Raw genomic sequence first — 26,301 nt, 5'->3', positions numbered from 1 at the left:
GGAAGGCATTGAGGTGGACGAATCATAGATTAACAAAACAGCTGTATTAACCCGGTAGCAGCGGGGATCATGTTTCTTAATGGTCCCTCCAAGCGAGAAAAATGAGAAAAAATCACCACTCACACAAACCATTTCATAATGTATATCAAAGCATTTGTGATCAGTTTAGATATCATCTATTTTTGGGGGATTATATCATGGCACAAATTTGGCCCGTCGCTGCTACATGGTAGAGCCACAAATTTGGCCCGTCGCTGCTACCGGGTTAATGATATGACTATTAATAATTTGAAATAAAATTGACTATAGTTGACTATTTGTCATTGTTGCCTGGATATCATTGACACTGACAACTGTTCCTATGTAGAGTGTCATATCGAATCCAGGATGAGCTTGACAGACTATATGATTGGGCGGGGAAGTGGCAAATGGAATTCAATGTCGGGAAGTGTAGCATTTTGAGTGTAGGTAGGAATAACCCCTCACACAATTAGTCCTTAAATGACACTCCTCTAAGTAGGTCTGGGTGTGAGAGAGACTTAGGAGTCTTAGTGAGTTCTGACCTCTTTCCTACGGCTCAATGTATTCAGGCCAAAAATCGGGTAAACAGAGTACTTGGTTTCATCTCAAGGAGCGTAAGCAATAGGAGCACTGAAGTCATCTTCAAACTCTATTTAGCACTAGTTAAACCTCATCTCGATTATGCAGTTCAGTTCTGGTCCCCCTACTATAGAATGGATATCAAGATGTTAGAATCTGTTCAGAGGAGGATGACAAAGATGATTCAGGGGGTGATAATGCACACCTCAGCTTCCCTCCAATCATCAGGCACTTTTTTTTTTATGTGCATAAGGAAAGCATTCATGAACTTCATTATTTACTCTCTATATTTTATCATCATATTGACTTGTGCTAACTTAGAGCTTTGCCCACTCTCAACTTTTCCACTTCTCCCCTTACTTCTCCTCTCACTTCTCTCTGAATTTTCTGCTTCCACAGACATCTATCAGCTTTCATATTTAACCCAGTAGCAATGATGGGCCAAATTTGTGGCTTTACCGTGTAGCAGTGATGGGCCAAATTTGTGGCTTTACCGTGTAGCAGTGATGGGCCAAATTTGTGGCTTTACCGTGTAGCAATGATGGGCCAAATTTGTGGCTTTACCGTGTAGCAGTGATGGGCCAAATTTGTGTCATGATATAAACCCCCCAAAATAGATGATACATAATCTGATCAGAAATACTTTGATATATATTATGAAATGGTTTGTATGAGGGGTGATTTTTTCTCATATTTCTCGCTTGGAGGGACCATTAAGAAACATGATCCCTGCTGCTACCGGGTTAAAGATATAAGTTTGTTTCCTTCTTGACCTTTCATCATTCATTAGTTGCTCTAAATAACCATGTATTTATCACAGTCTCACTTTCAGTCTCATTTATGTCATTACTTCTCTCTCTCCTTCCTAGTAATTACCTATACGTATTTTTTTTTTTTTTTTTTTTTTTTTTTTTTTTTGATTGCTTTCCATACACTTTTCTCTCACTTATCTCAAAATATCAATTAATGATTCTACCTCTAACAAGTCTTTTAACTTTAATTTTGCCAATCTTATGTCTCCCTTTTCTTTTTCTTCAGAAACACTCCCTGGATCATTTTCTTGCATAATACTGTTCATTTTCCTTAGCATCCCTGATCTCATATGTTCACCATTCACCTCCTCTATTTCAACTTTTATCACTGTTTATCCACAACTCTTGAAGCTGTCTATCACTATTTTCATATATGTCTTAGACATATTTCTCGCTCCTCCATCTTCCTCCAGTCTCCCTATGAGCTCCCTAATTGCTTTTCTAAGCTTCCTTTCATACTTTTCCTTATTGTCCTGCTCATGGTGCCTCCCAGTCACCACATCCATTGTCTCCCTCCAGCACTAAACTCGCTCTTAATTATTTTTTTATCTTTTCTTAAGCTTCCTTCTTATCTCATGGAAATATGAATAATGGGAAAATTTACTTTTCAGGTGGTGGTGCCAGCATTAGGTGAGCGGAGAAAGGGACCTGCTCCTCCCCCCCCAATTGCTGGAAGTTCAGCCAGCACCCCAACTTCTAGTGCTAGTTCTACCCCTGCAAAGAAGGGTCCTGCACCTGCTGTCCCAGCTAGCACCACCCCTCTAAACCTAGAGCCCCCTCTCCTGTTGATACATCCTCTAATGCTGAAGTAGGTGAGTCAGTAGTGACTACTCCAGCCCCAGCCATCAGTGATATAAATAAACAAATGACAAGCACCCCCTCAGGAAAGAGCCAGCCACCTTTGCCTGTCACTATTAATGAAAGTCCAGTGCCTACTAAAGAATCTATGTTAGTACCCGAAGTCGATACTTCAGTCAAGGAAAATAATTCTTCCGTCCCAAGTGAAGAGAATGAAAATAAAGAAAGGTCAAGTGTATCTAATATTTCAACCAAATCTAAAGACACACACATGATGGATTATAATGAGGCTGCTGAGAAAACACCAGGCAAGGAAAGAGATGGCAATGACAGTACAAGATCTCTATGCATGGATGAACAATTAAATGAAAGAATGGAAGATGTTACTGACACCAATAATGAAAATACTGAAATTGCAGTGTCAGAGGAAAATCATGAATCTGATATGGAATTGCCATCAGCCCAGAAATTAGAGGAACTTGAACAGGGCTCACTCAGTACTGAAATAAAAGTAAATCCAGTTCATGAAAGTGAAATAGATATTGGAACGCCTGGTGTTAATATGCTCACGAATGAGTCTTCATTACACCCTCAAGCATCAGATATATCATCTTCCACTTCCAGTTCACCATCTGTTATTTCAACTGACCAAAGTTCTAATGAACAGAATTCACAGGAAGCACCAGTAATGCCACCTTCTGCATTCCTAACTCCAACTTCACCAGAGGCAGTTATTGCTTCCATAGGCAGTGATGCTACAGTAATTGTCCGTACTCCCACTCCAACCCCTCAGGAGTCAACACAACCTGTGAAAAAAGATAGTGTTGTCACATATTCTGGTGAGCTGGTATTTTGTACTCCCTAAGCTGCATGCCTAAGTAGTAAACTTGCATGAACAGATATATAATGGCATTGCTTATTATTTTAATGGCACATTTGGTTCACTTGCTTCAGTTTTTCAACTTGCAAATGGCTTTTTTTTTACACACTCACACTCACACATGCACGTGCACCTGTACACACACACACACACACACACACACACACACACACATGCATTCGCCCATAGAGCTCCATAGTGTATCTGTTACCACAGACTGCTTACAACCTAGAGGTCCCTCGATCGAAATTCCATATGGTTTGAAGACAGGTGGGTAGTTTCCTTTCAGCCGTTCCCATGTCCTCTCAGCATTGAAGGGTAGTGGCTGTCAGCCAGGGTTGTGTCATATCTCCCATTGTATGTGGGCAATATGATGGTCTGTAGTGGAGTGGCTAGCATGCTTGGCTCACAATTTAGAGATCCTGGGTTCGATTCCTGGACAGAGTTGAGAACTGTGCTCCTGTCCACTAAGCAGTGAATGGATACCAGGAATTGAGCTCCACTACCCAGGGTAATGGTCTGGTATTGCAAAAGGCAGGTAACCCAAGGGTGAAAACTTAAGACCTACAGACCCAGGATGCATAAGCTTGTACCCAGTCCTAAAAAATATAAGTAGGTGCATTACACACACATTAGATTTAGGTCTCAAGCGGCTACAGAAGAAGTGGTGGGAAAATCATGGAAGTTAGCAAGAACAGAGCTACAAAAAAGTGTGGAGGAAAGGAACACGATAAGAGAATTGAAGAATCAAGCCAATGAAAAGAATGAAGCAAGGTTGGAAGAGGAGAAAAATAAGTTTTTCTGGAGAGTGATAGACATGGACCTAAGGAAGTGGTACAGAAGGGAAGAGGAAACAGCTTGAAGGTGGCATACACTAATGTGAACGGGTTAATATCATCAGTGTCAGAAATAGGAGATTACCTGAGTAAGGAAAAACCAGATGTTATGGGGATTACAAAAAACAAATTGACTGGTAGCATAGATGCATTTAACATAGGGGATGGTAAATATAATGTATGGATGAGAAATAGAGAAAATAAACAAGGAGGAGGAGTGATGCTATTGTTGAAAAAAGAATGGACAGTGGAGGGTGTCACCTATGGCGAAGGGGAAGCGGAGGTCTTGAGTGTGGGAATAAGACTGCAAAGGGGAGGATGCAGAAATATCGTAGTGGTGTTTGTCCCTCCAAAAGACAATTCATGGACAGAAGAATTGTACAAGAAGCTGGAAGATACATTGGATTGCCTTAGGAGATTGCTGGAGGAGAAGGACAAGATTCTGATAATGGGGGATTTTAAATGTAAGGAAGTGTCATGGGAAAACTGGTCAATGGAAGGAAGTGAAGCTTCATGGGGGAACATACAAGGCAAAAGGATGGTGTTGAAAACAACTTCTAGTTCTTCACTTGGAAAGAGTGACCATATATAGTAAAAGTCCAATAGTCTGAATGGTAGTGGACTGAAGGTCATTTGGATTATCAAATTGTTTAGATTATTGGGAGGGACCCCTGAAAACGAAAAATATATATTCACATAATCAGAAAAGAAAGACATGGTATGTTGTCTTATTACTCACCACAGTCATCAGCAATGCATGAAAGTGTCGAACATTAGTTTTAGGAAGTTGAATCCATGTAAAGAGAGTAAATCCAAAGATGATAAAGGCACCAAAAAGTAAAGCAGGTTCACAAAAACACCAAGCAACAAAAAGTTACTATTGCAAAGGCAAAGCCCTTCAACACTCATGAAGTCGAGTCAAGACTTTCTAATAACTTTTCACTCATTTTAATAATTTCAGTTAATATTACTGTGCAAAATTCCCTAAACCTGCTGTGCATTTTCTTTGTCACTTTCATGCATCATTCACAACCATTGGCTCAGGACTATCATTTGTAGAAGCCTTTGAAGCCATCTTTCCCAGTGGTATAGTGTATACAGTACCCTCCCGAGTTTTGCGCTATCCGAGTTTGGCGATCCTCGAGTTTCGCGCTCAATCCTAAACTCTTACCATCCCGACGTTCGTGCATTATCGCTCGGAGTTTCGCACTGTCTACCTACCGTCAGCGTCACGCGCAATTCCTCAAGGCAGTGTCACACTGGCCGTTTTCCTTCAACCATTGGGGCTCTAGGCAACTGCGGTTGCTCGTGCGCCCAACCGGGAGCGAGTTGTCGGTTGTCTGTACGGATGGAAAACAGTTGGCGGTATGAGCAACCGCGCGGCTGTATGTAAACAAACAGACGACGGCATTGGCTGAGGAGTGAGGAGCAGTGGAAATGGCCAACCAAGAAACTCGTAAAGTAGACTGGCAGAGTTGCTTTGTTTACTGTTTAATCAATACAGGGCGACTGCTTTGTTTACGTTGTGAATACGGACAATCGACCTTGGCTGTGTGTAACTTACACCCAGAAAATTTGGAGCTGCTGGGTGCCCCTATCGTCAATGCAGTTGGAGGAAAAGGCCCGGTTTGACACCAGCAGCTTAAAGGCGCGGTCACACAAGCTAGCTTCTCGGGAATTTTCCACCAAAATTATCTCCTGACAATTTTCTGCCTCGAATTTATCTTCAAGTTTGGTCACACAGAGGACTGTGGCATTCTGGGATATATCAGCTGAAAAGCAAAACAAACAATGGATCCAGATGTTGCAGAGTTTGCTTTGTGGTATTTGCTGAAGAAAAATAAAAAAAATGAAAAGAAAGCATGTGTTGGTTCCTGGGTGGTTAGCTCGGAGACAAAAGGAAAGTGTGTTACAGCTTGCTACTGTTAAATGCTATGAGAACGTACGTAACAGTGAGGACTCAGACACGATGAGGCAGCGGGTACGCTTGGACAAGACTCAAGTCCAAGACCTGCTCAACATGCTTACTCCAGGCTTATCTGGCTTTGTGAAACTCATTGTGGTACTGAAATAAACATGCAGATAGCTACTGAACCGATCAGTTGATACGCTCTTCTTCTTCTTGTGACCACAACTTACCGAACTCACGAGAAAATAACCGACATGTTGGTGACTGAGTTTCTGACTAGAATTTCGGTGAGTTTCCCGTGAAATGCAGCCGACTATGAATCTCTGTACAAAATTCCTGAGAAACTAGCGGTTTGGTGACCGTGCTCACACGTGCTGGGGCGAGATTCACAGCGATGCGCGCTAATGGCCTTTGGTAAAAACTATGAACTATTGATTTAACTATTAACATTGACCAGATTCACAAAGCTTTCGTTTCTTCATACTTAGAGGCTGTTGACTGGATGGGCGCCGGCGATGATGTCATCAGACTCGGCGAACCAAGCGTGTTGCCAGAACAGTCAGCCAATCATTAGGCAGCCAGCCGCCTTCAGTTGCAGCTTCAAAACGACCCGTCCTCTCTTCTCATTTTCTTCCTTTTTCCAAGGTACGTATTTTGGGAGTAAAGTGGAGAAAAAAAGTCAGCTTCTCCACGGGCCGGAACTAATAAGCGCTTTTTTCAGTGTTTTCAATACCCCGAATTTTGCGATCCGCTAGTTTAGCGATATACCTTTGGAACGAAGGGAGCACGAAAATCGGGAGGGTACTGTGTAGTCCAAAAAACAACCGAATATTTGGCAATCAACATCTAGGGCAAGCTCAGTAGCAGCTCCCCCGCTCTACCCCCTCCCGAACATTTCATGTGATTGTAGCTGCGGGGGCAACTTATGAAGCATGCTAAAATGGCAGACCACAACATCCAGGCAGACCTGTGGTTTATCCTAAGGAAGCATGTAGGCAACCTCCTATGAGAATTGGTCCCAATCATAGCAGAACAAGACAGTAGTAGAATGCAGAAAAGGACAGGCCCATGAGGACCTGATAGTACGCTGTTCATCATTATATTCGGCTGTTTTCATAATACATGAGGTGCTTATTCTAACAACAGTGCTGTTGGTGGAGGTTGGCATCTGAGTTGGTCTCCAAGTACCAATCAACACTACAAACATTGAAAGAAGAGAGGGTCTTTGTTAGCCATATTCATTCTTCATTTGATTGCAGTGCAGGCCACGCACAGCCTCCAAGGCTGGTAGCCTTATGACTCTATTTTTCCACAGTATGTAGTGCATGTAGCTCATTATAGCTGTCTAATGAACCTTAGGTTAAGACTAAATTTGAATATCTCCCGAGCATCCTGTTTCTCATTCCTGCTGCTTGGTGCTGCTCGACTCATTGGGCGCTGATTTGATTTTTTGTAATGCTCTATAATGATCATATGGCCTTTTTAACATATCACCCTCTGTGGCCAGGAAACGTCTTCATTGATGGCAATCATAATGTTCAAGTAAATTTTACATACGTGCAATTTTTCATGTCTATGAATTTTACCAATTCAAAAAAATGAAATTCATCAGCTATTACTAATGCACTTTATTTTACTAATGGGTGTTATAATTTACTTTGCATGCTATATTTTTCATTTATACCACTTACTAACTGATAAATCATTTTATTCTATAGTATATGTTTATACTTTTTAACATGTTTTTTGTCTTAAGTTACAACATTTAAATTTTCTTATTAGGTCCTGCAATTGTTGAGAAGGACTTAAAAACAGAACCTTCAACTCACGAAGACTCAAATCCTACCTCGAAAATATCCTCCACATCCTCTTCATCAGTGTCTGAGGCAGAAGAACAGGCAATACTCTGCTTAGAATCAGCCATTGAGAGTGTTATGGATGTAGCATTAATTAAGAGTACCCAAGACCTTGAAAAGGATTCAACTGTTACTCTTAGTGGGTCCTCAGTTATTCTGTCTCCAGATGAAGAGGAGATGAGGAAAGAAGATGTGCCCATTGCTGAAGCTGTATCCTTAGATTCCCTTCCAAAAGGTAATACATTAATATCAATTAATGTAGTAATGGTAAGTTCCTATTGCAAACTTGTCTATTTCAGCAAGAGGAAGCAGGGTAATATTTCAATCATCACAAAAGTAACTATCAGTGTTAACTTCAGAGTCACAATGCTTTTGTTTCATCATAGTTAGAGATGTGCTAAGGCGGAGAGGCCGCTGATTGGGTGAGCACAGTCGATGATGTCATCGGACTCGCAGCAAATCACATTCGTGTTTTCAAAACTGTCAGCCAATTGTAAGGCAGTCACTTTCAGCTGCGGCATCAAAACGACCTGTTTTCTCTTCCCATTTTTTCCTTTTTTCAAGGTATGTATTTTGAGATAACAAGGGAGTGAAGTGGGGAAAAAAAGTTGGCTTCTCCATGGGCTGGAATAAATAAGTGCTTATTCCTTGTTTTTATTGCTCGAGTTTATGATCCTCGAGCATGGCGCTATTATACCTCCAGAAGAAAGCAACCGTGAACCTCAGGAGGGCACTGTACACAAAATTTTCAAAATGCAAACTTAACAGGAATACAAAACTCGCATCAGTTGAAAGGTACCTGTAGCACCTTAGAAAGTCTCCAACAGTTTTTTTTAATTATCCTCTGCTATTTTATAAGCACCTACATCAACTAGAATTAGTTGTTATATCAATTATTTGAGAGGTAAGGAAACAAAACATGATATATATAAAGATCCAGAGTTTCTAATGTTCTGGATCAATTAAATAATTGCTACTTAGCTTTTTTGCCCCAAATTGCAACTTTGTGATACACCACACCAGTCATACTCAAAATTTCTGGTGTCATGAGTTACTCATGACAGACAGATTTGGAGGCCCCTCTTTTACAAATAATGTTTTGTTTTGTTTTTCATTTTCAGAAAATAAGCCAGAGGGCATCACGGAGGTTCATGTACTTCCAAATGATGGCCATAAGTTAGATGAAAGTGAAGTTGTGATCTGCAATTCTTCTATACTTCATGAGGGTCAGCAACCAGAATCTCATTCATCTACACAGTAAGTACAATATGAGAACATATTATCCAAGTTCAAGTTTTATAATAACTAAATGAAAACTGTAAAGATCCTTGAAATATATTTTACTTGCATACACAGCAAAATCCTTATAACTTGATACAGGTAACTCTCGATTTACGCGAGTTTGGTTTACGCATTTTTGAAATAACGCAGGGTCCAAAATCCAAATAAATGTTTAATTTACATGTTTTTTCCACTTATACGCGATATTTTATGGAGTGACCACCATATGTCTCAGGCAACTGGACTCACACGGCGCCGCGGCCACACAGCTGAGCTCAGTTCTTCCCGTGCGCCACTTGAACAACAATACAGTACCCACGCTGCCACACTACTCAACAATAGGGGTGGGCAGGTACCGGTACCAGCTGTACGGTACGGTACTGGTACCAGACTGCTCGGTACCGGTACCAATACTAGCCAGCCGCTCATGGTGTCCCTCATTTCTTCCTCACACGAGTGAGGCTGAGTGGATATCTTGGTGATATGGATATTCTCTCTCTCTCTCTCTCTCTCTCTCTCTCTCTCTCTCTCTCTCTCTCTCTCTCTCTCTCTCTCTCTCTCTCTCTCTCTCTCTCTCTGTCTCTCTCTCTCTGTCTCTCTCTCTCTGTCTCTCTCTCTCTCTCTCTCTCTCTCTGTCTCTCTCTCTCTCTCTGTCTCTCTCTCTCTGTCTCTCTCTCTCTGTCTCTCTCTCTCTGTCTCTCTCTCTCTGTCTCTCTCTCTCTCTCTCTCTCTGTCTCTCTCTCTCTCTCTCTCTCTCTCTCTCTCTCTCTCTCTCTCTCTCTCTCTCTCTCTCTCTCTCTCTCTCTCTCTCTCTCTCTCTCTCTCTCTCTCTCTCTCTCTCTCTCTCTCTCTCTCTCTCTCTCTCTCTCTCTCTCTCTCTCTCTCTCTCTCTCTCTCTCTCTCTCTCTCTCTCTCTCTCTCTCTCTCTCTCTCTCTCTCTCTCTCTCTCTCTCTCTCTCTCTCTCTCTCTCTCTCTCTCTCTCTCTCTCTCTCTCTCTCTCTCTCTCTCTCTCTCTCTCTCTCTCTCTCTCTCTCTCTCTCTCTCTCTCTCTCTCTCTCTCTCTCTCTCTCTCTCTCTCTCTCTCTCTCTCTCTCTCTCTCTCTCTCTCTCTCTCTCTCTCTCTCTCTCTCTCTCTCTCTCTCTCTCTCTCTCTCTCTCTCTCTCTCTCTCTCTCTCTCTCTCTCTCTCTCTCTCTCTCTCCACTGAATGAAGTGAATATTTATTTTTCGACAGAAACCTACCTCTTGTTTGATTTACATTGTTTTTGATTTACGCGACCTCTTCAAGGACGCAATACTTGCGTAAATCGAGAGTTACCTGTATTCTATAATTTGAAATTGTATATAACTCAGTAAGACAAAGAATCATTAATTGAAAATTAATTTGAACTCATTCATGATAGGGGGGGAAAAAAAAAAAAACGAATACAGGGGGCTTCGTGGTGCAGTGGTTAGCACACTCGGCTCAAAACTGAGAGAGCCCGGGTTCGATTTTCGGGTGGAGTGGAAAAAATTGGGCAGCTTTTTCGATACCCTACGCCCCTGTCCACCCAGCAGTGAGTGGGTACCGGGTATTAATCAGGGGTTGTGTCCCGTCTCCTGGGATCTGTTCCCTTCTCCTAATAATTCCTTCCCCTTCTGTCTCTCTCCGGCATATGACCACAGACGTTGCGCCGACTAAACGAAACTTTCCTACGAATCTACATTTTGCAGAGTTAGAAACACACATAGTGGCTTCTACTTGTTATGGCAAGCCTGTACTAGCATTGTTTCAACATATACTGTATACAAATATTTCTTGCCTTACATGGGTAAGCGAGTTTGGTTTTACACAATTTTTTAATTACACAATTTCTTTAGAATAACATGACATGATCCAATTCATAATTCAGTTTCTCAGAGTAGCCACCAGATTCCAGGAATGTGTTCAGTGGACCCATTAGTGCACAACTCCCTGCAGGTAGGGAAGTTGAGCCAATCTGGACACTGGAGTTGAGTGCAATAAAACACAACAGCTCCCTCACAATATTCCCTCAGCAGGTCTTACAGGCAACCCTTTACTGGAAACAGCAGTCATAGTCGAATTAAATATTTGTAGAAAGTAAGAAGATGCAGAAGAGGTGACTGGCTACACTCATATGACCACAATGTCTTTGTTAACAAACACTGCCCTTGTGTAATGACAGCAGGGAGTTTAGCGAACACTGCCATCTTGGCATAACTAATTAGCTCTATTGTGTAATGTTGCACAACATTGCATGCGTAGTGGGTCTACTGAACTGTGTACCTGTTGGCAGTGCAGCTCTCCGCAGGTGGGCATGTGAGTCAAACTGGACACTAGAATAGCTGAGCGTAACAAAAATGGTGTCCCACATAACAGATCCCTCACATTATTCCCTAAGGAGCTGTTACAGGAGGGGGGAACACTAGTGTTTGTAAACAAAGGAACTGTCGTAGTTATAGGTGTATGGCTATTGTCATATCATTTGTATCTTCTTGCCTGCTGCAAATGTTTCATTCAACTATGATTGCTGTTTCCACTATAGGGTCGCCTATAAGAAGTGGTGATGGAATATCGTGGGGGAGCTTCTATGTTGGAGGTCATCTTTGTTTAAGAAGGCTTATGGACCTGATGGAGTGCCTCCTATTGTCCTTAAAAACTGTGCCTCCGTGCTGTCACCCTGCCTGGTCAAACTCTTTCGCCTCTGCCTGTCAACATCTACCTTTCCTTCTTGCTGGAAGTATGCCTTCACACAGCCTGTACCTAAGAAGGGTGACCGCTCCAATCCCTCAAACTACCGTCCTATTGCTTTACTTTCTTGTCTATCTAAAGCTTTTGAATCAATCCTTAACCGTAAGATTCAAAAGCACCTTTCCACTTCTGACCTTCTATCTGATCGCCAGTATGGGTTCCGCATAGGCGTTCTACTGGTGATCTCTAAGCCTTCTTAACTGACTCTTGGTCATCCTCTTAGCCGTTTCGGTGAAACTTTTGCTATTAAGCTGGACATATCAAAAGCTTTTGATAGGGTCTGGCACAAATCTTCTTTCTAAACTACCCTCCCACGGTTTCTATCCTTCTCTCTGTACCTTTATCTCCAGTTTCCTTTCTGACCGTTCTATTTCTGCCGTGGTAGACGGTCACTGTTCTTCCCCTAAATCAATTAACAGTGGAGTCCCACAGGTTCTGTCCTATCTCCTCTTTTTCTGTTGTTCATTGATGATCTTCTTTCCAAAACGAACTGTCCTATCCATTCCTCGCCGATGATTCCACTCTGCATTATTCAACTTCTTTTAATAGAAGACCCACCCTTCAGGAACTTAACGACTCAAGGCTGGAGGCTGCAGAACGCTTAGCCTCAGACCTTACTATTATTTCGATTGGGGCAAGAAGAACCTGGTGTCCTTCAACGCCTCAAAACACAGTTTCTCCACCTATCCACTCGACACAATCTTCCAAACAACTATCCCTATTCTTTGACAACACCCAGCTATCACCTTCCTCAACACTAAACATCCTCGGTCTATCCTTAACTCAAAATGTCAAGTGGAAACTTCATATCTCATCTCTTACTAAATCAGCTTCCTCGAGGCTGGGCGTTCTGTACCGTCTCCGCCAGTTCTTCTCCCTGCACAGTTGCTGTCCATATACAGGGGCCTTGTCCGCTCGTATGGAGTATGCATCTCATGTGTGGGGGCTCCACTCACACAGCTCTTCTGGACAGAGTGGAGGCAAAGGCTCTTCGTCTCATCAGCTCTCCTCCTCATACTGATAGTCTTCTACCTCTTAAATTCCAAGCCCTTAATGTTGCCTCTCTTTCTATCTTCTATCGATATTTCCACGCTGACTGCTCTTCTGAACTTGCTAACTGCATGCCTCCCCCTCCCTTGGCCCGCTGCACCTCGACTTTCTACTCATGCTCATCCCTATACTGTCCAAACCCTTATGCAAGAGTTAACCAGCATCTTCACTCTTTCATCCCTCACGCTGGTAAACTCTGGAACAATCTTCCTTCATCTGTATTTCCTCCTGCCTACGACTTGAACTCTTTCAAGAGGAGGGTATCAGGACACCTCTCCTCCCGAAACTGACTTATCTTTCGGCCACCTCTTTGGATTCTTTTAGGAGCAGCAGTAGCTTTTTTTTTATTAATGTTTACTTTTTTGTGCCCTTGAGCTGTCTCCCTTTGCTGTAAAAAAAAAAAAAAAAAAAAAAAAACCATCTGCTTTGTTGGTGTTCCCCTCCCTTTGTCCTCACCTGCAGGAAGTTTTGCACCTAATAGGTACATTGAACACTCAACATGACACTCCTTACCCACCTCACATTCCTCACTTTCTCACTTCCTGCTCTTCAATCTCTCACATGTTGTCTGCCTACACACTCATATCTGACCTTGCTCCATATCTCTGAGCTTTACTCTTCACTTTTTAAGTGTTTAACCCTCAACCCATGCGCTTCATAACAGACATATATGTCAGGAAGTGTTTAGTGTCAATGGGTTGGTCCCACCAATATTGCCCAACTTGGGTGACTCCAAATTCAAGGAAATTGAAGGTTGTGGTGACGTGGCAATCCACCATATATGACCCATTTCCGGAAACTGGTCAGTTTAGTGTATCCATTCTGTCTCTCCCCCAGTGTGTGATGGTAAAAATGGCTAATGATGTAATATACAACAAATTTGGCTGTTCATTTCTCCCTTATTCCTGAGGAGCATCAAGGCTGGATACCAGATGTCACAAGTAGATTTATTTTGTGGTGAAAACAACCCAGTAACAATGGTATATAAGTGAAAAACAATAATGCTAGCTGCTATATGGTTATGAAAGGAGAACACTAACGTATATTCCATGCTGTTTTACGAGTCTCATATTTCATCCATGTTTAACCATTTCTCAGGCACTCATAGCTTCAAGTTAGCTGAAGCAGACAGTTTAAACAATGGCTATCATTCAGTTAATCAAATCTCATGGACTGCTCAGCTGGCAGTCATTTATTTAAGCAGATGCCTGTGTGCCAAAATTTTGAATGTTACCCTTAATTTTTGGGTTCCATGACTTGTCCTTCTGCATGGCATCATATCTGACCCTCATGGATGTGAGATAATGCCATTTGTCCTAACTGAGCCACTTTTAAAGCCACACCAAGCACATGTAGAGTAAATACAGGAAAACCCCAGGAAAGGATGAGACAAACTGTGATAATTATTCTAAGTACAATGACAGCAGTGATAATAGTGAACAGTGGCAGCAGTAGTGAGAGTCACGTAGAGAGTGATGATGTAACATTTGTCGCTCCTGGGTTCCTCACCAGCTGTGCCAGCCCCAGTGCCAGCCAGTAGTGTGTCTGTCTGCACAAAGTGCCAGCAGCTCACACTAGCTACATTGCACACCCTCTAGTGTGACTATTACACAACATATCGTAATTTGAATTTCACCGCTGTTTTCAATGAGTTCAGATGGTTCATTCAACATGAATAAACAAGCAAAAGGTTGCATTTTTTTTTTTTAACATTATTTTTTATGAAAACAATCCCATCGTTTAATCAGTCAGCCTTCAGCCATCCGTCAGCCATCACCATTACCATCAGTGTTGCTTTATGGTGCTGTATTTTCAATTTTTAAATTTTTAAGCAAATTTGGAGGTAGGGGGAATTGCACAATATGGAATATTAAATAACTCAGTAAGACTGGAGCTCCTATCATTCTGAGTTATGAAAGTTTTACTGTATATGATATTTATGTTTTTAATTAAAAAATTCCTTATAGGTCTCGATATGAAGTGACAGTTGAAGAAACTAAAGGAGAAGTTGTCTCTCCACTTCCATCCACAAATGACACCACCCATATTTCTGTTGTGTCAGTGGATGCCTTGGAAGAAAAAGCAGATACTAAGAGAGTAGAAAATACTCCTTCCCCTGAAGCAACATCAACAGCTCTTGTTGATCAGAAGAGCCCAACCAAGAAGTCTCTTGTTCAAACTGAGACAGACCACCAGGGACACTTGGAAACCTCATCAAACATTTCCAACATTTCAAATGTCAGTGGGGGTACAGCCTCAACTGGACAGTCTGAAAGCTCGGCAGAAGAGGAAAATCGACCCGCTTTGTCTGTTCACATTGAGGGTACAACTGTCGAGGCAACAGATGTGGATGATGATGAAGTGTTTAATAACTCAGAGCTTGTTGCTAAGGTATAGTAGTGTTTTCCTTTTCCTAATAATGAAAAAAATAAAGCATTAGCACCCTCCTATTAATTCATCTCTGTTGCTAAAATAGACTTTTTTTTTAGCAATTTAGATTAACAAAGAGGAGATTTAACTTATGCAGTATTCATCTACATTAGTGAGAAATCTAATAACTCATGGTGAAGTTTAATTTGAAGCTCAGTAGGACCTCCCCTATAACAAAAATGCTTACTTACAGAGCGCCTCAGTTCCATGCTCCCCAGAGGTGAAGATTCTTTCTAATGGTGTTGGCAAGGAGACTCATAGAACAACAGAAAAGTAAGTTGCTCTAGTATCAAATAACAAACATTTAGGTGTGCGTTATAGAGTCACATCCAATATTGGGTTACTACAACACACTACACCTCTCATGGGCCTAATTATGAGTGTTTATTTCAAACGTCACTACTGATTATAACAAGTTTTCAGCCATAAAATCAACATAATCATCATGTGTTATATATAAAAACATGCAAAATTAAATGGTGCACATAAAGAAAATATAAATTATTTGATAATTTTGAGATGTATTCATAAGTATACAGAGAAATTTGCGTTATTTGTACATGACATGTGTCTGCTGAATTTTATTTCCTTATATTAGTTGTGATAAAGAAATTGATTTGTGGAGAAAAGTGGAGGAGAGGGAAGGGAAAGACACAGACGTAAGATCATGGAAAATATCCCACTGATTCACCGGCAGTACACACAGATTTCATGGAGTAAAAGGCTGAAAGGCCATGTGTGTGTGTGTGTGTGTGTGTGTGTGTGAGAGAGAGAGAGAGAGAGAGAGAGAGAGAGAGAGGGTCAAAAGATTGACACCTCAGTGATACGAAGGGAGAGAGGGAGAGAAACATTCTCTCTCTCTCTCTCTCTCTCTCTCTCTCTCTCTCTCTCTCTCTCTCTCTCTCTCTCTCTCTCTCTCTCTCTCTCTCTCTCTCTCTCTCTCTCTCTCTCTCTCTCTCTCTCTCTCTCTCTCTCTCTCTCTCTCTCTCTCTCACACACACACACACACACACACACACATTGATTAGATGGCGAGAAAGGGAGGGAAGAGTCGAGGAACAGCAAGCTGAAACTGGAAGAGGCGCCTCCCATCTCTCCCTCACTCACACCCTCTCTCTCTCCCTCTCACACACACACACACACACACACACACACACAAAGTGTGTCTCATGCTGTCCCAAATGTCTATGGCCTGTTGTGGAATTGATTGAGTGTGCAGGAGGAAGAGAGAATTGTCATAGCGAGTAGGGAGCCGAATGTACCTGGAGCTGAAGGCGACAGTCAACATAGTGCTGAGGGGTGTAATACACCGCACCCCAACACACCACAGGGGTGTATGGGGTTCTCTGGTTTTGGGGAGGAGGACAAGAAGTTGTCGAATGTATTGATGCATAGGAGAGTGGTTTCGCTGGAAAACACAGTGATAGAGATGAGGGAGATGTTTGCCGAATTGGAAATGAGGGTGAAGACCTTGGAGGCCAATGAAAACAAGTTGAAGGAGAAAAACAGGGCCCTCAAGGCAGAGTTGTCCAGGGGGGTGGAGGTGGTGAAGAGTGAAGTGGATAGTGTGAAGGAAATGAAACAATGGCAGCAGCAAATTATGAAGCAGCAGGAGGAGGAAAGGGAGAATTTCCTTAAAAATGTTAAGGTAATAAAACAAGAACAAAAGCAATGGAAACAGGAACAGGAAGAGGAAAGAAAGAGCCTTAGGGATCTTGTGAAAAGTCAGCAAAATGATGTTGACCTGACTACAGCAGTGGTCCCTGCCTGGGGGGGGACCATAAATTCCCCCAGGGAGGACTCCCCTTCTGGCTGCTGACTTGAGAGGTTTCCTGATAACTCCTCAAACCTCCTCCTTATCAATTTCTGCAACATTCGCGGTCTCCGTTCTAATTTTCATTCTGTGGAACATCATCTCTCCTCCTCTAAACTTCACCTTCTCTTCCTCACCGAAACACAGGTTTCTGAGGCTACTGACAGCAACCTCTACTCTGTTCCCTCCTTCTATCTCTATCCTACATTTCAATCCAAAGCTGGATGTTGCGCCTATGTGTGCAACGAGATCACTTGCTCTCGTGCCCACGACCTTGACTCTTCTGAATTTTCCACCATCTGGCTAAGACTTCATTGTCATTCTATTACTAAATACATCTGTGCTGTTTATCTCTCACCTAACTCTACTAACTATGTAAAACTCTTTGACTATTTGAACTCTAAAGTGGAGCGCATCTTGACCCACTCTCCCTTCGCTGAAATCTCCATCTTGGGAGATTTCAATGTTCACCACCAGCTTTGGCTTTCATCCTCTTTCACTGACCAGCCTGGTGAACAAGCCTACAACTTTGCTCTCCTCAACGACCTAGAGCAGTTGGTTCAGCACCCTACTCGTATTCCCGACCATCCTGGAGACAGGCCCAACATTCTAGACCTCTTCCTCCCCTCTAATCCTTCTGCTTACTCTGTCAAACTGTTCTCTCTGTTGGGCTCCTCTGATCATAACCTTATTTCTGTATCCTGTCCTATCGCTCCTGTACATCCTCTGGACCCACCAAGGAGGCGATGCTTCTGGCATTTTGCTTCAGCTCGGTGGGACGACCTGAGGATGTACTTTTCCGATTTCCCGTGGAATGATTACTGCTTCCAGGAGAGAGACCCTTCTGTGTGTGCTCTGCGCATCACAGAGGTGATTGTCTCTGGAATGGAGGCATACATTCCACATACTTTCTCTACTCCTCATGCTAAAAAGCCTTCGTTTAATCATGCTTGTTCTCGTGCTCTTAAAGATAGAGAGGCAGCTCACAAAAGGTTCCAGAGCCTTCGAACTCCCGCTAACTATGACCTTTACATTTCAGCCCGGAATCGTGCCAAATCTATTCTCCGACTTACCAAAACTTCTTTTATCAATAGAAAATGTCAACACCTTGCTTCTTCTAATTCTTCCCGTGACTTCTGGCATCTAGCCAAAAATATCTCCTCCAATTTCACTTCTTCCTCTTTCCCTCCTCTCCTTAACCCTGACGGCAGCACTGCTGTCTCATCTGTCTCTAAGGCTGAACTCTTCGCTTTCTGTAAGAACTCCGCCTTGGACGATTCTGGGCATATTCCTCCTACTCATCCCCCCTCTGACTCCTTTATGCCTGCTTTTAAGATTCTTCCTAATGATGTTTTCTATGCCCTCTCTGGCCTCAACTCTCAGAAGGCTTATGGACCTGATGGAGTGCCTCCTATTGTCCTTAAAAACTGTGCTTCTGTGCTGACACCCTGCCTGGTCAAACTCTTTTGTCTCTGCCTATCAACATCTATCTTTCCTTCCTGCTGGAAGTATGCCTTTGTACAGCCTGTGCCTAAGAAGGTTGACCGCTCCAATCCCTCAAAATTCCGCCCAATAGCTTTACTCTCATGTCTGTCTAAAGCTTTTGAATCAATTCTTAACCGGAAGATTCAAAAGCACCTTTCCACTTCTAATCTATCTGATTGCCAGTATGGATTCTGCAACGGGCATTCTACTGGCGATCTTCTTGCTCTCTTAACTGACTCTTGGTCATCCTCTCAGCAGTTTCGGTGAAACTTTCTTTGTTGCGCTAGACATATCGAAAGCCTTCGATAGAGTCTGGCACCAGTCTTTGCTTTCTAAACTGCCCTCTTTCGGATTCTATCCCTCTCTCTGTTCCTTTATCTCCAGTTTCCTTTCTGGCCGTTCTATCTCTGCGATGGTAGACGGTCACTGCTCTTCCCCTAAACCTATCAACAGTGGCGTTCCACAGGGCTCTGTCCTATCACCCACTCTCTTCCTGTTATTCATCAATGATCTTTCCATAACAAACTGTCCTGTCCACTCGTACGCCGACGACTCCACTCTGCATTATTCAACTTCTTTCAATAGAAGACCATCAAAACAGGAAGTACACAACTCCAGACTGGAGGCTGCAGAACGCTTAACCTCAGACCTTGCTATCATTTCCGATTGGGGCAGAAGGAACCTTTTGTCCTTCAATGCCTCAAAAACTCAATTTCTCCACCTATCAACTCGACACAATCTTCCAAACACCTATCCCCTATTCTTCGACAACACTCAGCTGTCACCTTCTTCAACACTAAACATCCTCGATCTATCCTTAACTCAAAATCTCAACTGGAAACTTCATATCTCCTCTCTCGCTAAATCAGCTTCCTCGAGGTTGGGCGTTCTGTATCGTCTCCGCCAGTTCTTATCTCCTGCGCAGTTGCTATCCATATACAGGGGCCTTGTCCGCCCTCGTATGGAGTATGCATCTCACGTGTGGGGGGGATCCACCCACACAGCTCTTCTGGACAGAGTGGAGGCTAAGGCTCTTCGTCTCATCAGCTTTCCTCCTCCTACTGATAGTCTTCTACCTCTTAAATTCCATGATGTTGCATCTCTTTCTATCTTCTATCAATATTTCCACGCTGACTGCTCTTCTGAACTTGCTAATTGCATGCCTCCCCCCCTCCCGCGGCCCTGCTGTACACAACTATCTACTCATGCTCATCCCTATACTGTCCAAACCCCTTATGCAAGAGTTAACCAGCATCTTCACTCTTTCATCCCTCACGTTGGTAAACTCTGGAACAATCTTCCTTCATCTGTATTTCCTCCTGCCTACGACTTGAACTCTTTCAAGAGGAGGGTATCAGGACACCTCTCCTCCCGAATTTGACCTTGCTTTTGGCCACCTCTTCTGATTCTTTTATGGGAGCAGTGATTAGTGGGCCTTTTTTTTTTTTTTTTATTACTGTCTTTTTTTGTGCCCTTGAGCTGCCTCCTTTGTTGTAAAAAAAAAAAAAAAAAAAAAAAAACTTAAGGAGAAGGAGAATTTGGTGAGGAATACAGTTGAGAAGAAGTGTGTAATGGCGTTTCGACTGAAGGAGGAGGCACAACCAATTAGGCACATAAGGGAGAAACAAGAGAAAAATGTTGCGGAGAAGGTTGTGAGGGAAGTGGAGGAGGAAGGTGAGGGGATTATTGAAAAGATTGAAGAGGCAACAAGACTGACAATTCATTCCCGGATGGGCGTACAGGCAACCGTGGTTGCCCATAGCCCAACAATTGGAGGAAAACGTCCACCACCTTTTAAAGCAGTGTGCGTGACGCTGCCATTAGGTAGATGTGACCTGTACATACCAAAGCAGCGTGAAACTCGGGAGGGTACTGTACATTTTTTGTTTGGAAAATATGTTCGGGAGCTGATTTGTTTGAGATGAGGATTGACCAACAACTGAGTTTCCACTGAATACTCGATTCCATGCAATACGTAAAACTTTACTGGATATATACCCAAGGATGTAAGGAGACTCTAAAAGGCCAGACAACACACTCATAGTACCACCTGAAAACAAATTATTTACTTGCTTTCCTCTTCATCCATATATCTCTTAATCTTCACTTTAAACTTCCAATCATTTTTCCATCAATTACATTCCTTTTATGCTTAATTTGTTTCACTCATGCATTACCCAATTTGTGAAATAGTTTTGACCAATCTCTTACCTAAACCTCAATTTATCAGTTCTAATATAGCAAATATAAGAAAATTTTTCCATTTCATTATTTTCATGTTTTTCATATCATTAAGAACTGAATAAAATATTCAATTGTTTCATATCTAATTATACATGGGATTTATAGAGCTATGGATATAAATTTTCATTATTTTATATAACCTCTAAAGGAAGCAAATACAGAATCAGCTTTTAAATTATGTATTCATTATAATAATAATAATAATAATAATAATAATAATAATGCAGCTTTTTTTGCATGATTACTCTTCTAAGTGTGCATAAAAAAATAAAAAATGAAATTATTATTTTTTCTCCAGATCTGACTGGGATGCCGTAAGCACAACTAGTTCAGAAAAGGAAAACAGGCACAGAGAAAAGGACGATGAAAGTCTGGATGAGGTTGTCTTGAGAAGATCACAAAGAAGTAACTCTTCAGACATTTCACTTCAGCCTTTAGACAAGAACAAAGAAAACAGGCACATGAGAAGCAAAGCAGAGAATGATTTGGTTGCTCTTCGTAAGAAGACTAGAAAGCGCACCAGGAAATTTGTTGTTGATGGCGTAGTTGTTACAACAAGACAGGTGATTAGATTTTTGTTGGTAAAAGTTAACCTTAGCAGTTTTCATTTGCTTTCCTTTAACCCCATCAGTGCATCTAATTAGTAGGTCTGCTCCCCTGTGTGACATTCTTAATCCAGTAGCAGCGAGGATCATATTTCTTAATCGTCCCTCTAAGCGAGAAAAATGAGAAAAAATCATCTCTCACACAAACCATTTCATAATAAATATCAAAGCATTTGTGATCAGTTTATGCATCATCTATTTTGGGGGGTTTATATCATGGCACAAATTTGGCCCGTTGCTGCTACACGGTAAAGCCACAAATTTGGCCTGTCGCTGCTACTGGGTTAATTAAAGTTTTCTATAATTATTAGTTGTTTTAACCACTAAAATGAATGGAAAGTCCCTTTCCATTTCAGAAAACTGTTTTTGTGATTGTGTGGGCAACCAGGTAGGTGAGAAGTGGCATCAAAGCACTGCAACAGGGGCACGACCACATTGACAGATGTGCAATGAAGTAAACATAATACTACATAATACTATAGATTTTGGTGCTTAAATGCTTTCATGACACTGTTTAGCATACTATGGGTTTGTAATTACATAATGTTTACAAATATGTTGAAAATTTTAACTGTTTGGCCTCACCAGTGAGATAGAATACATTGCAACATTAACACATCATTATCTACCCCTTGGCATATTAGTCATATTAACTCTTGCAGCAGTTCCTGTTGCATGGTAACTTTTGACCTTGTTGCCATACAAGTGTAGAAGCTTGGTTATTGAATACTGTCAGCTTCTAATATTTTATTGGACCTCCTCTTTAGGCTAGATAGAAGGTTTACATATAATTGACTTATTTAGGGTCTCATTAAATTTATAACCTTAAATAGATTTGCTCTGTGGACATGTTTCTGTATTAACATATTTTCCCTTTCAGTCCTCCATACTCATTAAGTTTCTAATACCTTCAAGCCCACTCAGACTCCTAGTTAAAACAGGAAATGGTTTCGATTGTTGAAATGTGTAGATTTATTTTCATTTCTCACTGTATCCTAAACTGCATATTAAAGTCACTCCAGAAAACCTACTGTTGGTTGAAGGAAAAAGGGAATAAAATCTTTCTATGCATTTCCTTTTCATATGTTAAGGAATAAGAAGAATGGACCTTTTATTTTTTATTTAATTTGTTTTTGTTATTGCCTAATGTGTCTGTCTTTGTTTAATTTTTTCAATGTCGGTCTTTTAGGAGACTGGTTGCTTGAATAGAAAGATATTTACTGCTGGCACTACCAATGAATAATTTTTTTTGTTTGCTTCAGGTGTTTTATGAAGATGAAGGAACTGCAACAGGACACTTTGCACGAAAGCAGGAATTACGAGAATTGAAGATCCTCCAGAAAATCGAACAAAAGCAGTTTCAAGAATTAGCTGTTAAAGCAAACTTTGCCAAAGCTGAACAAGATAAAAAATTTGAATTGGAAAAGCAACAACTCTTACGGACTTATGACACTGATATTGAAGCCTTGAATAGGCAGCAAAAGCAACAAGTAAGGAAATTTATTTTAATTTAACTATGTCTCATAGTCATGCCTGAGCTAAAATAGAGGATTTAGAGGACTGAAGGTAAGTCAGGGATACTAGGAGCTATCCAAGCTCATGGCTTCTGATCATTTTGTTCCTTTTCTGTCAGACTTGTCTAATACTTTCCAGTTTTTAGCAATGTACGTTCCAAGGAACTAGTGGGTGCTTAGAACCTGTCCGCAAAAAAATATAATTTTTGTTTTCAATAACTATGAGCAAATCTTTGGGTCAGGACTGTTTAGCACTGAGAAAATAACTGAGATGATCACTAATTGTGTGGGGTGAGGGGAGTCACAACTATGACAGTTTCCAAAGATTTCTTGTTCTCTTTGCTAATGGTAATCTATTTCATGTGTTTCAGCACTTACCTTACTATACCTTTCTCCTAAAAAAAAATCATTTACTTGGTTTCATGTAAGTGTAGAAAGCATGATGAAATATGTGATTTATTATAAGGGGTTTTTTTCCAACAGGTGGAAAAAGCAGAAAGTTTACAGGAAGTGGAATTGAAAAATGCAAGTAAGAAAATAAGGGCTGAGCAAGAGCGAGAATTAAAAGCCTTTAGAGAATCTCTCAAGACAGAGCTGAAACTCTTGAAACAAGAGATTGATTTGCTACCTAAAGTGAGTTTTTTCCTTCTTCTTTTTTCAGTAGTAACTAAGTTATATCATCATTTACCACATATATGTACTTTTCAAATATACAGCTGATGTGAGTCTTTTATTGCTGCTTATATTTTATATTGCAATTTCATTATCATGTAAATTTTTTTTATGACACTAAGTTTCTTTCTTCATTTCAATAAATTGGCCTCTTCCATTTTTAGCACCTTTCTGAAATGACTATTTGACTTAAACACAAAAGCTCCTGTAAACCTAACACCACTTAACACCACCTGTCCTCCTTATTTGTGCATTTATGTAACCTTATCTTAAAGGTATGTATAATATTGGCACTCACTACATGACTACTAAGCCTTTTTCACTCTTCCATCTTTCTGTTAGTAAACCAATTTTATCCTGTGCCTGTGACTGTTGAATCTGAAATTATTGAACTTCAACTCATTACTGTGTTATATTTGATTCTTTTACCTAAACTGTACTGGCATGTCATTCATTAAAGCCCTTCATTAATTTATAAACTCCAATCAGTTTTCCTCGCACTCTTCACCTATCAAGAGAATGCAAATTCAAACACTAGTCTATCCTTAAAGCTTATATTTTAATTTTCTCAACTATAGTTGGTTCACCCAAATCTGAGGTATGCATTTTATCATGCGCTGACAACCTGCCATCACAGCCTACACATAGGAAAGTCATCAGTTTCATTAATATGCAAACAATAAATTGTTGGCAGAGAATGAAGGGATGCTGCAGAGGATAGTGGATGAGTTTGACAAGGTGTGTAAGAGGAGAAAGCTGAGAGTGAATGCTGGAAAGAGTAAGGTTATGGTATTGAGAGGGCAAGAGAGCAAAGAGTACACAGATGTTCTACTGTAGATAGATAAATAGCAAGCAACAATAACAAATACCATCAATTATAGTCAATTTTGAGTTAAAAAATATTAGTACTATCGCAAACAGCTGTTTTGTTAATATAGAGCCTGCTAATTTTCTCGGTGGTGAACAGCTCCAAGGCTATTTAACAATTATAATTAGCAATCTTGTAAATTAATAAAACACCTGTTTGTAATGGTACTAATAATTTTTAACTCAAAATCAATTATAATTGACGGTATTTGTTATTATTGCCTGCATATTATTGATAATGACAACTATTTCCTTTGAGTTGTATATATACATTATCCACAGAATTGGACATACTGTGTGATAGCAGCTTGCCAGTGCACGATAATGCACACCTCAGACTTGGGTGAACTGGTTGTAGTGAATCATTTGAATATTATTTAGGTTGGCCCGAAAGGAAACAAGAAACAAAAATAAAGAAAAAGATATAATATATGTAGGAGGATAGGTTAGAAAGCAAAGATTTTTGCCAGTGTTGATCAAAGAATTAAAAAAAGGTCGTACAGTTCATGAGATGTATCATATAGTATAATTTTCTGCCCATTATATGTTGTCTGCTATGTCTGTTCCTTATTGGGTCTGCACCAAGGTCCACCAATTGCTTACCAGTCACTCATATCATATATAAGCTCAGTTTGTGCAGCATACATCTTTCATTTTTGTTTCCTGGCAGCCTTTTCACAACATTTTTTATCAAATCTCCTTCCTCTCCTAGTGCTTCCTTTTCTCTGGTAAGAGAAGGTCTTTACAAAGTTTTCCAGCTTCAAAGGAGACATATAGAGTATCTTTTAGGATTCACTAAATACTGAAGTGGCTAATACTGTATTTTGATTCCTACTTCCAGGAGAAGCGAAAGGACATCTTTAAAACCCGCAAAGAACGTTTGGACATGGACCAAAGTGAGAGGGAAAAAGCATTCCTAGAAAGGCTTCATGAATCTCATGAGGTAAGTAAACTCCAGCCATATGCATGTTTATTGAACATGTTTAGTATGGGAGCCCATACATCTTTTTCTCCAGTCATTGGTGTGAAGAAAGGAATGTCTACCTCCTTCCCCTCCCTCCTGTGGGGGTTGACAGTTTGTATGGCCTTGAACAATTTAGCCTGAAATTTCACCTACATCCTTGTGTTTCTGCCTATCTTTGCTAGATTCCATAATGGATGGAAAACATACAGGTGGCAAAGCAATGCCAGGAATCTCTGATCTTTACATTACTGGGCACAGTAATAGGGAAATTTGCAAGCTTAACACATTTCATGCGACTTGACCCACCGGTGGGTTAGGTGGTTTATTCCCTTGTTGCGGCCTGACCCACCGGTGGTCATTTTGATGCTAATTACTATCCTCCTAATTATCCAATATAGGATCCACCTATTAATATTTTTTTGTATTCAAGATTCTCTTTCTATGGATAAGGCATTAAAGAAATAAAGATTAAAGATAATCAATAAGAATAATATTGTTTGTTGACCATTAAACCATTTCAATTTTACCTTGAATTGAGACTATTATGAAATATGGTATGTTACATTTAATTGGTCATTTTTGAACTTGAGTGGTTGAAAACTATTTTTTTCTCAAATATCCCCTATAGTTTTCTATCATAGAGTATAAATATTGAAAAAAAAAAAAAAAAAGAAGAAGAAGAAAAGAAAATTATTTCTTCCTGTTCATGACAAATCAGTATCCTTGGCTTGGAACACATAATGAATAAAGAAAAGATGTGCATTCCCATATTTTGAGTTCATTGTTCTCCATTTGCATGATATTAGCCATTATGTTTCACGCTGAAGCAATCCAGGCACATGAATGGACTACCTTAACAGCCAGTACAAAAGTTTGACACTTTCTTTGTTCTTTTTGCTGCAATTTTCCATCCTCCCTTCAATGAGGAGTCAT

The 26,301-nt window shown here is 40.8% G+C and overlaps 1 protein-coding gene across 1 annotated transcript in view; it reads left to right on the top strand.

Annotated features, from left to right (window-relative positions):
• The window catches only part of LOC126982754 (serine/threonine-protein kinase 10-like), a 114,361-nt gene that overhangs the window by 69,002 nt on the left and 19,058 nt on the right, over nucleotides 1–26,301 (top strand). Inside the window, 10 exon segments of the mRNA XM_050835082.1 lie at nucleotides 2,024–2,171; nucleotides 2,174–3,049; nucleotides 7,618–7,926; nucleotides 8,813–8,948; nucleotides 14,742–15,165; nucleotides 15,398–15,477; nucleotides 21,045–21,309; nucleotides 22,614–22,841; nucleotides 23,349–23,498; nucleotides 25,246–25,347. Of these exon segments, the coding sequence (XP_050691039.1) occupies nucleotides 2,024–2,171; nucleotides 2,174–3,049; nucleotides 7,618–7,926; nucleotides 8,813–8,948; nucleotides 14,742–15,165; nucleotides 15,398–15,477; nucleotides 21,045–21,309; nucleotides 22,614–22,841; nucleotides 23,349–23,498; nucleotides 25,246–25,347 (2,718 nt within the window).

The sequence above is a fragment of the Eriocheir sinensis genome, chromosome 51 (genome assembly GCF_024679095.1).
Source record: "Eriocheir sinensis breed Jianghai 21 chromosome 51, ASM2467909v1, whole genome shotgun sequence".
Taxonomy (NCBI): domain Eukaryota; kingdom Metazoa; phylum Arthropoda; class Malacostraca; order Decapoda; family Varunidae; genus Eriocheir; species Eriocheir sinensis.
Note: the sequence above shows the minus strand (reverse complement) of the source record. Positions and strands in the feature narration are given on the sequence as shown.